The 13,293-nt window shown below is 35.3% G+C and overlaps 1 protein-coding gene across 11 annotated transcripts in view; it reads right to left on the reverse strand.

Moving 5' to 3' along the window:
- The window catches only part of USP25 (ubiquitin specific peptidase 25), a 143,559-nt gene that overhangs the window by 32,292 nt on the left and 97,974 nt on the right, over positions 1–13,293 (reverse strand). For all 11 annotated transcript variants that reach the window (XR_013414951.1, XM_015133106.3, XM_015133105.3 and 8 more), the window contains 3 exons: positions 12,492–12,720; positions 10,595–10,795; positions 2,488–2,630 (listed from right to left, as the gene is read on the reverse strand). Coding sequence is in view for 10 of the 11 variants with exons in the window: in XM_015133106.3 (XP_014988592.3) it covers positions 2,488–2,630; positions 10,595–10,795; positions 12,492–12,720 (573 nt within the window). In the remaining variant the exon portion in view is untranslated. The remainder of the gene's footprint in view (positions 1–2,487; positions 2,631–10,594; positions 10,796–12,491; positions 12,721–13,293) is intronic.

A 13,293-nucleotide genomic window follows, 5' to 3' on the forward strand; every position in this document is an offset into this window, starting at 1 on the left:
AGTAATTCAACCATGGAAAATCTATTCTAAGGAAATAACCTGAAATAAGAAAAAGTTTTCATTTCTAGCAGCCTATTTATAATGTAAAAATAGAAACAAATATGCAATGGGGGAGGAGATACATAAACAAGATGTTAATTATTCAATGGAATAATAGTCACTAAATGTTTTTACTGAGTTTATAACATGGGGAAATGGTTATAAAGGGTAAGTGATTAAAAGAAAGCAAGACAAAATTTTGTATGCAACTCAACTATAAAAATAAATCCCAAATCTACATATTAAAATAAGAGTGAAAAAAATACCAACATATTTACAATAATTAACTTTGAGTAGTGAGTGGGACTATGCATGACTTTTTCTCAGGGTCTACTTTTCTCTATTTTGAAAATATCCTGAAGTATTCCATTTAAAAGTAAAGACATTTTTCTAAAAAGCAGGGTACCTAAACATTTGAAGACTTTCTCTAATTTCCATGATTCTATGCTTTCCAGGAAATTTTTCTTATACTAAGGTTGATTTTAATATATTGCATATTTGAAAGGTGGTTAGGACTGAAGTAACAGACGGAAACCAACAGTTACTCACTGCCCACTACATGCCATGCCAAGCACTTACAAATAATGCTCTTGACTAATCCTACAATTACCTTCATTTTATGGAAAAGAAAACTGAGGTCTATCTGGAGAAATTAAGCAATTTATTCAAGGTTGCATTCATAATAAATAAAACTAATATTCCAAAATCCAGAATGTTTAATCCCACTCTGAAGATACTTTTCACCTGTGCAATTTAGCTTCTAGTGTATGCTAAGTTTAAATGAAAAAACCCCCTATGAAGTAGTTACCATGACGCTAAGCAACTGACTGTAAAATCAAGCCAGTTAATGAATTCTTAGACTTGCTTCAGGATTTACATACACGACGGGGCTAACTGTGGATGCCACTCCAGAAAACAATTAAATGAATAGACAAATAGCATATTTGTCGATCATACAGTCCCCCTGTCATGCTCCTTTCTGAAGTAAAGATAAGGCAGTAGGTTGCTACCTTATAAGACGAGATCCATATTATGCTAAGCTGAGCAATCAAAATTTAGGTGACTTCTGCAAATTTAAATTCCATATGATTTTCCAAACTTAAAATCAGGATTCTACATTAAGCTAAGTAATGCTTTTGTTTTTCTAATACCAGCTTAAAAAGTGACACTTATTAATCATAATTTAGGCTTTAACAAATAAAAGTTCTAATTAGCAGAGGCCTTGCAAATGCAGTTTTTATCAGACAAAACTATTTCCCCTTGTACCTACTACTGTTTTTCCTCCTTCCCTAGGTTTTCCTCTTACCATTACCCAAGAAGCAGACATCCCAAATCTACTAAACAAAGCATTTTCCAGGAAAAGCTTTAGAGTTAGTGATGTTCATATCAAATTCATTTAAAGCTTCTAAGGCATTTGCAAAATTTGGAATCATCAAATAATTATTTAAATTAATACATTTTTAATAAGATGATATATTAATACATTTTCAAAATTGTTCAAACAAAAAATAATTTTTATTGTTATTTAGTTCATCAAAACAAAATCAACAGAGTAACATATCTCTTGAACATTCTGGCTAAAGGAAGTCTTATTATACATTTAAGGCCTCATTGCAATTAGCAGGTTATTGCTGGCATTGAATTCACTTACTAAGCAGAAAATTATGTGCTGTAAAATTATGGTATGTCGTACTCTTTTTAGTTGTCAAGGGGAATCTTCAAATATTAAAAGGAGCTACTATAAAATCTGCATTAGAGCTGCTTATGCTCACTAACAAAAGATAAATGACTACAGGAAGTGAAAGATTTAGTAGTAACAAATTCTTGAAATAGCTCCTCTGAGAATGTCATATGCACTGATAACATAGTATAACACCAACATGCTCAATTTACTGTTATAAAAAGATGCATTTGAAAACTACCAGAGTAGGCTAATGACGTTTTTGCACAGGACGTTCCTGAAATATTCATAAACAGTTTTGCAACATCATACTTATCCTTCTAATAATACTGTAACCTACAGCATCTAGTAGTTTTATTGTTAAACACATTTCATGAAATCACGATAATTACATCTTAAATTCCCAACTATTCCAATGTAATCAGATTACGGATGGAGGAATGGGTGAGAGACAGGAGAAATACTGCTATATTTTACACTTCTCTTTTTAAGTTCCAAATCAAATGGTCAATTTAATCTGTGATTATGATTCATTAGACTTCTATAGTAGAAAGACAGAAACTGAAGAGAAAAGTGTCTTTACAATTACAGCTGAGGAAATCACAGCCTGGGCATTAGATGACTTGCCCATGGTCACTGATCATGCCCATGGCAGAGCCATTACTGGGCCCTGTCTCTCCTGACTCCCAGACAGGTCCCTCTCCACTATACTGGGGGAAATGTCGTGACCATGGCTATGTTCAGAGAGCCAAAAGAAAAGTTCTTACCGACTGCAAAACTGTTTCAGGACTTTTATCTTCATGCTCATGTGATGCCTTGGTAATTATTCGAATAGTTTCTTCTTTCAAGTGCTTTGAGAAATCACTTCTTGATGGCTGCTCTAGATATTCTGGGTCTCCTGCTGCTTGTGCTTCATGAGAAAAGAATCAATTGTATATCTAATATAAACCACAGAGTCTATACTAAGATAAATCTTTTATTTATTTCTATATCTGAAATTATGTAAGAACCAATCTTAGTCTTCCATTCAAAGTAAAATATATCCTTCCACGTACAGCACTTCTTCCCAAAATTCATTAAAAAACAAAAACAAAAACCCAGAACTAAGAGTACTCCAATAATTATGAAAGAAAGCTGTCATTATAGTTTATGGTAAGGAATTCACAGTCGATTTTTCTGCTATGAGAAATACCAAAAGTCCATTTTGGAAAAATTGCCAGCATTTTACCAAAAGAATTTGGTTTGAACAGCAATCCTGGGCTGACTTTCCATAGAATGCACAGGAGCTGTTTTTCTCTGCCACAGCGTCCTCCTTCATACTTCCTGGCAAAATCCTAACCCTGAATGAACCTAACCTTCCATCTTTTCTGCACTTGCCCCCAGTAGCTGAGTGTTGTCACAGGAAAAGCAAACTGGTGCCGATAAAAATTCATGATGTCTCCTACCCATCTTTTGAGTTCCAGACTCATATATCCAACAATGTACAATGAACGTCCACTGGATGTTCCCTAGACTAGACAAGCCCCAAATCCTTACATGACCAGAAGGGTTTATCTCAGTGAGTCTCTGACAAAGCAGCCAGTCTCTGTCTCCATGAAGCTGACAGTCATCTGTGGAGAACACCACTAACCAAATAATCATACATATACATTTTGACAATATTATAACACTTTCTAGGGCTACAATGGCAGTGAAGAGATATAAGCAATCTGGATTGTGACCTACACTGACCTATTAAGCTGAATAATGAATGGGTTGTTTTGCTACGTGGAAGAATGAAGAGTCCATGCAGTGAGCATGGACTAGATTCAAAAAAGATAATAATATGACTGGACTACAGTACGAGAGTGGAGAAATGGCAAGAGATGATGCAGGTAGGGACAAAAGCACTAACAGACTTTAGATCAGGCAATTGGAAGTATTTTTTAAACATAATGGCAACACAAGTTTTTAAAAAATTATTCTGGGGATACTGTGAAGAATGAATTAGAGAGGAAAGTAAAACTAGAGATCAGTGAAGGTAATAGAAGGCAGTAGAGCAACATGAAAAAGAAAGAAATGTGCCTTCTGATTAACAGAGAGAGCAACAGAGGGACACAAAATTGGCTAGAATCAAAACATATTTTGGACACAAAGGTGTGGAGACTGCACATGAACATACCAAGTTTTTGACATGAGTTAACTGAGATCATGGAGGTAAAACTATGTGATAAGGAAAACCAGAGGTGAGGATGCCTATAATGTGTACAAAAAGGAAGGAGAGAAGTTAAAAGAAGTTTAATGTCCTCATTAAATCATTTCCTGATTTTGAACTGGAATAGCCTTTCAACGCCCATGAGTAATCGACAAAGAAAACCTTTGGCTACCATCAGCTTAGCAATACTTCTGCTTCCGGAAGAATTCATGACAGGTGACTCATGCCAGCTGCTTTAGGGCTGGGAGAGAAACTCCTTGTTGATAAAATTTTTCCTTGTGTTTGGCACTCTTCCTCTCTTCACCACAGTAGATAACGTCAACGGTTAATAACTGGATGTGAACTTAAAGCAATAAATCCAATTGGTCTGACATTGGTCTAATGACCCACTGAAACCTAGAATCTTTGTAAAATTGGTTCTTAGGGCCAAGAGTAATTTTATCTGATCAACACAAGTCAAATCCACCTTAGGTCACCAGGGCCAAGGTTTCCTTCCATAAAGGAGTTTGAGTGCAAAAACTTTATGAGTAACACTGAATGCTTCCGGCTAAACGTCATACAGAACAATTTTCTCTAGGGTTTGCCCTATATATACACCTCCCAGGGAACTTACGCAAGTGGTTTTGTTGTCATGGTAGTTGAACCTACAATAGTTTGACACCCTGGGAGACTGGAAACAAAAAATTCAAATTGCATTCCCAACATGTTTATTGAACCTCTGCCATTTTCAGTACAATATTAGGTATTACAATTGTAAAAAACAAAAAAGAGTACATCACTAATTTTAAGGAACTCTCAGTGAAATCTGATAAATATACATTCTATTATAATACAATGTGCTAAATGCAATAAAAGTTACGCACAAGGTTTTATAAAAGCACTGTGGACCCAATACACATACTTGAGATAATGTTGCCTGTTAAGAAACACTTTCCAGAAGAGGTGCTAACTTAGGTGGGTTTTGAAGAATTTGTAGAGGATTATCTTGGAGAAAAGAATAGAAAAGATTCCAGGCAGAAGGAACAGCACACTGTAAGGTCTGATCAAAGATTCATAAAATCCCTGCTATACATGAGACTCTACATTGGAAGGCAAGCCAAAATGTAAGTACAATAGAGAAGAACATAATACATTTGGTAGTAAGAAAAGGTTGGAATTAAGAGGAAAAAGATAACAGCTGCTACAGAAGTGCTCTCAGAGAAATTCACAAAGACTCTGGGATATGAGGAAGATCTTAAAGAATATGCAAACATTCATGAACAATGACGATAAAAGAACATTTTTAAGATAAAGGATACTTCATGAACATGCCATAATGACAGGAAAATTTCCTACATGCAAGAAAAATGAGGAGTAATCTGGTGTAGATGAAACACAGGCTACTCACAGGGAAGTGGTCTCGGAAGAATTATAAGGGAATCAGATTATAAAATAAAGTTCGTATAAAAAATCGTCAAAGAAGACAAAAAAGAGGTTTTGTCTTCATTTTATCAAACCAAAGAATGAAAATGTTTACTAGAACAAACAAGAAAAATGTGGAAAATTAAAAACTCTTTGCATTACTCAGAGATAAGCACTATTAATAATTCTGATACATTCTTTCCAGGCTTTACCTACCTACCCATATTTTTAAACAAAAAGAATTACTCTCTATTCAACATAACATGTACTGGTTATATTGTGTTGCTCTGTATGGAAGGCTCACGAAACTAACACCCTACCATACACTTTAGTAATTTCTATTTCTTTGTTAGGAACAACAGCAGAACAAGTTTGGCTTTTACTATATAATACAATTGTTGTTCATCCTCTAACCTTATTAAAAACCTCATCACTAGTGGCCTACAGCTATAAATTCTCTAAATGCCATATAGGACAATTTTCTCGAGGGTTTTCCCTAGGTATATACCTCCCAGGGAACTTAGATGAGCAGTGTTGTAGTCACGGTAGGTAAACCCACAATGGTTTGAAACCCTGGGAGACTGGAAACAAACAAACTTTTTGTTTAATTTTTTATTAAATGCACTCATTTCACCATGAATGACCAGTTCTGTATGGAAGTGAATAATATCCTTATTCCTAAAGTCTTTCTCAAATCACTCACCTGTTCTACGGGTATTTCTCTAGGATTTTCAAATGACTGGCCTCCACAGAGTGACTTTCCGGCCATGCTTCTCCAGCTGTTACAGAAGACAACTCAACATTCTGAGGTAACTCTGAGCCTGCTCCTTTTGCCCATCTTCATGTTGAAATAGGGTATTGAGGGGGTTTGGGGGTGCTTTACTTATGCATATTTCCTGGTTATGTCTTCAGTATATTAAGAAGGTCAACTTTACGACCAATTGGCTTTCTATTAAAGAGTAAGGATCTGCTCTTAACTATAAAAATAAGACCAACATCTCTAATATCTTTCAGGAGTCTTTATTTTGTTGACTTACTAATAAGTCATACTTATTATGTTCACATTGAAGAAGATTTAAAGGGGACTGCTTGAGAGATATACAATCCATCCATTTCTAGACATGTATTTAAAAGTCTACCATACCCTGTAAGGGCCTACAAAGAGCCACGCTTAGGTGGCTGCATAGAATCACTGGTGGAACTTCTGAAACTTCAGATTCCTGGGCCCCATTCCAAAGAAAATCTGAGGGGGGTGGGGGAGAGAGGTTTAGAAACCAGTCAAACCATACATTTATCCAGAACAAAGAGCTACATCCTCACCACATGTATTTGGCCTGCCTCCTTTTTGTGTGACTATTTTGTCTCTACTTTAAAATTGTGTGTTCTCCTAAACTGAGGATCACCCCTAGTAAATTCATGACTGGGAATCTCCATAGGGAATGAATTTATTAATAGAAAACTTTCAAGGAGCATCTACCACATGTCATTTATTATACTAGATGCTGGAGATATAAATAAGAACACCACCAGGCCTGACGTGGTGGCTCACGCCTGTAATCCTAGCACTTTGGGAGGCCAAGGTGGAGGACTGCCTGAGCTCAGGAGTTTGAGTTTCAGGCCACAGCCTGGTCAACATGGTGAAACCCTGTCTCTACTAAAATACAAAAAAATCAGCCCAGTGTGGTGGTGTATGCCACTAGTCTCAGCTACTCAGGAGGCTGAGGCACAAGAATTGCTTGAACCCGGGAGGCAGTGAGCTAAGATCGTGCCAGTGCACTTCAGCCTGGGCAACAAAGCAAAACTCTCAAAACAAAACAAAAGAATATCACCTAGTTCCCGCTTTCAAGAAACCTGAGAACAATGAAGATATTGTTCATTCCACCAGGTCTTACTCTCAGGATCCAACTGTACTCTCCTGGAACATCAGTTTATTTTTAACTTGCAGACAGTGTTTGTAAAGAAGTCCCGGAGCCAATTCTGCCTGCTGCCTCTAGACAAATTTACAAAACCTTATGCAATACATTTCATTCCAATCTTCACTAGTGTTTCCTTATTTTTTAAAAAAGTCTGAGTGTGCTATATTGTAAGGACTTCAGATACTTCTTGGATAAGACAAGAGTAACATAAGTAAAATAGTAACTCAGACAAAGCTCTTCTCTCCAGAATAATTTCTGTTTTATAAATACAGCCTAGGGTCATGCTGCTTAACCAGAAGTATACCTCAGAATTATCTGAAGATCTCTTTAAGATAGGATAGTATCAGATCCTTTCTCCAGAGATTCTGATTCCAGTATGTCTTACGTGGTCTTAGGTACGGTGTGCTGTTCATACTCAGAAAAAAATCCCCCTAGTAATTCTGATCCATACATTCATAGTAAAGAATGGTTGGCTACAAATCTAAACAAAAGTATTCAAGTAAGTTGGCCTTTGCAGTAAGCAGATCTAGGGAAGCAGCATGAAATGAACCAAAAAATACTTTCCCATCATTTATTATCTCAGTAGGGAAAGAATGGTGCTGGAGAACTGATATGCATGAATTTCTCGATCACATTTTAGCAGAAGAGGAACAAATACTAATTTGATTAATATAATATGAATTAGTACTCTTATTTGGAATATCAATCAGTAGAAACTGAATTTTATTAGGTCTTATGTTTCAGCTTTAATGAGAAGATTTTGCAAGGAGGAAAAAAATCATTCCGGTGAATTTTATAAACAAGATTTCCTTTTATTATTTCCACTAGTCACTCCTAACACCAGTGAACACCTGAGAGATTAAAATACAGGTTTGCTTTGAGATCCTGGAAGTATTATACCAAATTAAATTACTTACTTTGAAAACTATGAGAAGAATCAGAAGAGGATGGCATGGACATTAAAATAAAATTTCCCTATTAATAATAGGGAATAAACGGTTCTAATGAAACATTAGCCTTATTCAGTTTTGATATGTGAAACTATCCTGCAACAGAGAACAAATTTCTTAATATAATCTCAAAGATAATAGTAATAGAAACCAATCTTTTAAACAACAGTCTCACTCTGTAAATTTATGGACTTGGCATGTGCTACTTCTACTAACTCAAACCAAGCACATATTTCCATCAAGTCTATAGAGGATACAATGTTTCCTACAGAAGTAGTATTACCACTGCTTTCTAAAAAACTCATGCTGAAAGGTAATTACAAGAGTCATCTAGGAATAGGAATTGACCATTTTCATCTCTTTATCTTTTATTCTGGTTCCTCCCAGAAATACATCAACATTCTCTTCAAGTTTATTTTGCATGGTAAAAAGAGACATGAAAATATATGTCCAATACCTAGTACTGCATTTTTTAAAAATTACAAAACACCATGTAAAGTGTAGGTCAGATGTACTGATCGTGAAAATGGATGCAGTTATACACACATGGTCTTTTTACAGAGAAAGAAAAAAAGATGACAAATGTAAAATGAGGATGGGGCATGGCTAGTCCTTATCAGATAGGAGTATTAGTTGGGAATATGTATTAGTTTGACTAAGCAGAAATAAAATATGTTAACTCTGTAAATTTGGTGAGACTTACGAGAAACAGACAAGATGAAGGGAGAAGGATATCTAGAACTTAGTATCTGGTATCAGAATATACAGGTGAGCCAAGAATAAAACTAGAGCTTAACCAATGAATGGAGGATTCACCCGTATCAGGGAGCTTAGGTACAACAACTGCTTATACTACCTTATGCAGCCCCTTCCTCCCACTAATAACAAGAATAGTCACATGTGAATGGAATAAGTAAACGTTAAGGGAACAGTAACACAGTAGCTCCATCTTGGGGCAGGTTCTGAGGAGTGATTTGGAAAGAATACATACAGAATGCAAAGCATGAAATCACAAAGGGACAGAAATGCTTTAAAAATGAAAGGAACTGTAATATAGTTACTACACTGTGATTTGAGCTTAGATACCTCTTGATGTGTACTAAAAACTACATTGTTGTGGACCCACATAGCTTCACCTGCTCTACATGGTAGCCTTGTACATATGGGGGGAAAAGTGCAGTCCTACCTAATGGTAGAGTTCACCAGCCACTATAACAGTGGTATTCTCCATAGCATTGGAATATCAAAATGTTGCTGTAATACCATTATCCTTTTTAAAAATGCTGAATTATCTGCCTCTCAGGATCAAAATCGATGACAACTATTTGATCTACATGAAAATAAGTCATCTGGACAGATTTGTGCATGCCTGTATCAATCACAATACTACATTGTAGCACTGTAAAATAATCTTCTACTTAAGTAATAATTCCTTCTAAAGTTCAAACGATAATGCTGAAACCCAACCAGGTAATGCTGCAAGGAAATCTCTGTCTGTAAAAGATGAAATTAAACCAACAAAAGCTGGAACTGATTCCTTAAAAAACAAAACATACAGATCTTGGGGGGAAAAAAAGGTTATTCAATAACATTCACTAGCATTTATAAAAAGAGACAAATGAGTTTGAGGGAAATATATGGGCTTAATTTATCTGCTTCTCATTTCCTCAATTTGTACCCAGAAATAGCATTTTCCATACCAGAAAACATGTTGCCCTAAAACATATTTGCAACTCAGTGATAAGAGTAATCTTTTAAGAAAACCAAAAGACAACATATTTTCAATTTTACTAGAAACTATTTTCTTAATTCTCATACAGTGTTTACTCTGACTTATTTTATTGATTTCATCAGCTAATAGTTTATTTAAGAATAATGCTTTTAAATATTTATATGTTTATGCATTTATATCTTTGGTTTAGAGGTTACACTTATTTTTTACCTATGATATACTAAATAGTTTTGGTCAATTTTCTTTTAATCTTAACAATTCTGAAAAACATCAAACAGTTATTAATGGTAGTATTTTACGATTGCACAAAGTATATATGAATATACCGGTAGTATTATTTTGGTCAAATTGAATTGGTTTGGGTTTCTTGTAGATTTCACAGCTTTCTCGGCTACTTGCCAAGAAAATTCAAGCCCACCCAACATAGGCAGAGTAGGTAGAGGGAAAGTCAACGGAATCATCTCATTTATCTTGAAAAACATATAACTGTATACAGTGGTGTCTGGCAAAAAGGCAAACTAAACTGTTAACTGTGATAATCTGACTGATGGAATGTGAGATGATTTCTACTGATTTCCTCATACTTTAAGACAGCTAAACCTTTTTAATAATGAGCATATCTTATCATTATAACAATAACAATATTGATAATCAAACAAAGCTTAATAAAAATGGACAAACCTGTTGTCACAGAAGTCTCTGACTCTCTCAATTTCTGAGACGCTAAAAGCTTTTCCTGCAAAGCTTTCTGGGCAAGTTGTGCATCCCATTCTTCTAGTTCTTTTTCAAATCGTTGGTTGTCTTCCTCAACAAAATCTCTCAAATCCGGGGGTAATGTTTCTATACCAACAAGGGGCTGCCCAGTTTCTTTATTAAACTCTTCTGCAAATAATATTTCAAAAACTAGTATAAAATTAAGAATTAAAGGGAACATGCAACACTCAAAATAGATTGCATTTCAAATAGAATTTAAACTATGAATTATTACCAATTAGCCAATCAATACTACTTAAGAATTACTACTGTTTAGCAAATAATTATTACCTAAAACACTTTTTAAAATTCAAACAAATGCGCAGAAAAACAATGATAAAAATGTTTGATAATCCATCACAGGTAATGGTCTCACATTTTTTTTTTTTATCTTAAGAGCAGAAATGAGAGAAAACACAAAGCCAAGTGTTTTGTTTTTTTTTTTGAGATGGAGTCTCTCTCTGTCACTCAGGCTGGAGTGCAGTGACACAATCTTGGCTCACTGCAAGCTCCGCCTCCTGGGTTCAAACGATTCTCCTGCCTCAGCCTCCCGAGTAGCTGGGACTACAGGCACCCGCCCCACGCCCAGCTAAATTTTTGTATTTTTAGTAGAGGTGGGGTTTCACCGTGTTAGCCAGGATAGTCTCGAGTTCCTGACCTCATGATCCGCCCGCCTCGGCCTCCCAAAGTGCTGGGATTACAGGCGTGAGCCACCGTGCCTGGCCACTTTTTTTTCTCTGCTACTCTAACAGTGATGTAGTACTACTCTTGCCATTACTGGAAAATGCCAGATGTTTGATTACTTAAAAAGTAAAACTTTTCACAAATGTAACCAACTCACAACCATGTTAACCTTATTAGCTCAAAATAAAACTAAAATTGCTTGTCATATGAAGAAGTTAAGTAGACTTAAATATGCAATTATGAAAATTAGTTGACATAGAAGATCTTAAAACTAGAGTATTTAGAAGAATTACTCAACTTCTACTATACACACAGAAAAATAACTTCAGTTTTTCAGTCAGAAGTAGACTGCCTAGCTGATTCTGCTGAATGACTAAATATAAAAAGATTATTTTAATCAATATCAATAAACCTTTTATTGTTTTCTATATGCAAAGCATATATCAGAATATCAGAAATACAAAACTTGAGACCTAGAATGACACGGTCTCTGGCTTTGAGCAGAGGAGAGAGAAATGCGCACGGCAAGTCATCACACAATTCCAATACGCAACAGTCAATGCCCAGGAGACAGACGCTGGGAGAGCAGAAGGAGAGACACTTTCTGGCAGATCCAGTTTGCAGGGGAAATGACACCTGAACTGAATCTTGACAGATGCACAAGAATTAGGCAAAAGAATTACTGGCAAAAAATAAAACATGTAAGAACATGCAGACATAAATGTGTGAAATGGTTTGATATGAGCAGATACAGCAAGAAGTTCAGTAAAGTACATAAATTCAAAATGAACACTGGTGATCAATGAAGGTGGGGAGATAATCAGAGGCCAAGAACAGAGGCTATATATATTAGGCTAAGGAATTAAATTTTAAATATGAGTCAATTTGTGGAATAGTCACTAAAGCGTTTTTAGCGAGGACAAAAAAGGTCGTATTTACATTTAATAGTTGACTTGGAATACAAAATATATACCAATTCTTAGCTCTGCTGACGTTACTTTTCAATTCAGTCTTGTCAAAACCCAGTAGCATTTCCTAATCACATCCATCATCGCCTGAATTACACTTAACTAATCACACCACACACCAGAGTCACTTTTATGACTACTGAAAAAATATATACCACCCTATATACTCTTACCTTGTATTAAGAACTGTGCCTTATCATTTATGTACATTAAACAGTATGCACTGGCATTTCTATAACCACCAAAAGAGTCCCTCACTAGCTCTTCCCATGATGATTTTGTCACAGCAATATCATTGTACTTCATCCATCTGCTTTCACGATGATCAAAAATATATGCCCAGTAGTGCCCAGCATTAGCTTGGCCTTCATGAACTAAAACGGCATGTAATCGGTAAGGAACCTAAATGTGAAAAAAAGAAGAGTTAAACTGCAATTATGTAGTCTACTATATCACATTCCATGAAACCCATAAACAACTTGCTTGGAGGAAACCAAAAGAGCATTTCTTTTTCTTTTCTTTTTTTTTTTTTAATGAGAGAGAACTGGCTGGGATTAAAATTTTGAAAAAACTAAACTTTAAAACTATAAAACTTTAAAAAGACAAAATCTGAATAAGCTAAAGATATGTAAAGCTGACAGGTATGCAGATTAAAAAGATGATTTTTGAAAAACTAAAAATGTATTTATTGTGTATGTACTCCTTGGCCTAATTGTTTCTTTTGAATAAAAAGCTTAGAGTGGGCAGTTTTATATATAGTAAATGTGTCCAAATCTTCAGAATTCTAAATTGACGGTTAACAAAATAGATGATATAATATACACCAGAAGTTAAAATGTAACGGAGTCCTAAGGTTTCTTCCCAAATCTTAAAATCCTTTAACAACCACAGATTTCCTTCCATAAGACTTTTTAAAGATGCTATAGCCTTTTGAAAAATTTTGGTAGATTTTACTGTAAAATAATAAGGGTACAC

This window comes from Macaca mulatta, chromosome 3 (genome assembly GCF_049350105.2).
Source record: "Macaca mulatta isolate MMU2019108-1 chromosome 3, T2T-MMU8v2.0, whole genome shotgun sequence".
Taxonomy (NCBI): Eukaryota; Metazoa; Chordata; class Mammalia; order Primates; family Cercopithecidae; genus Macaca; species Macaca mulatta.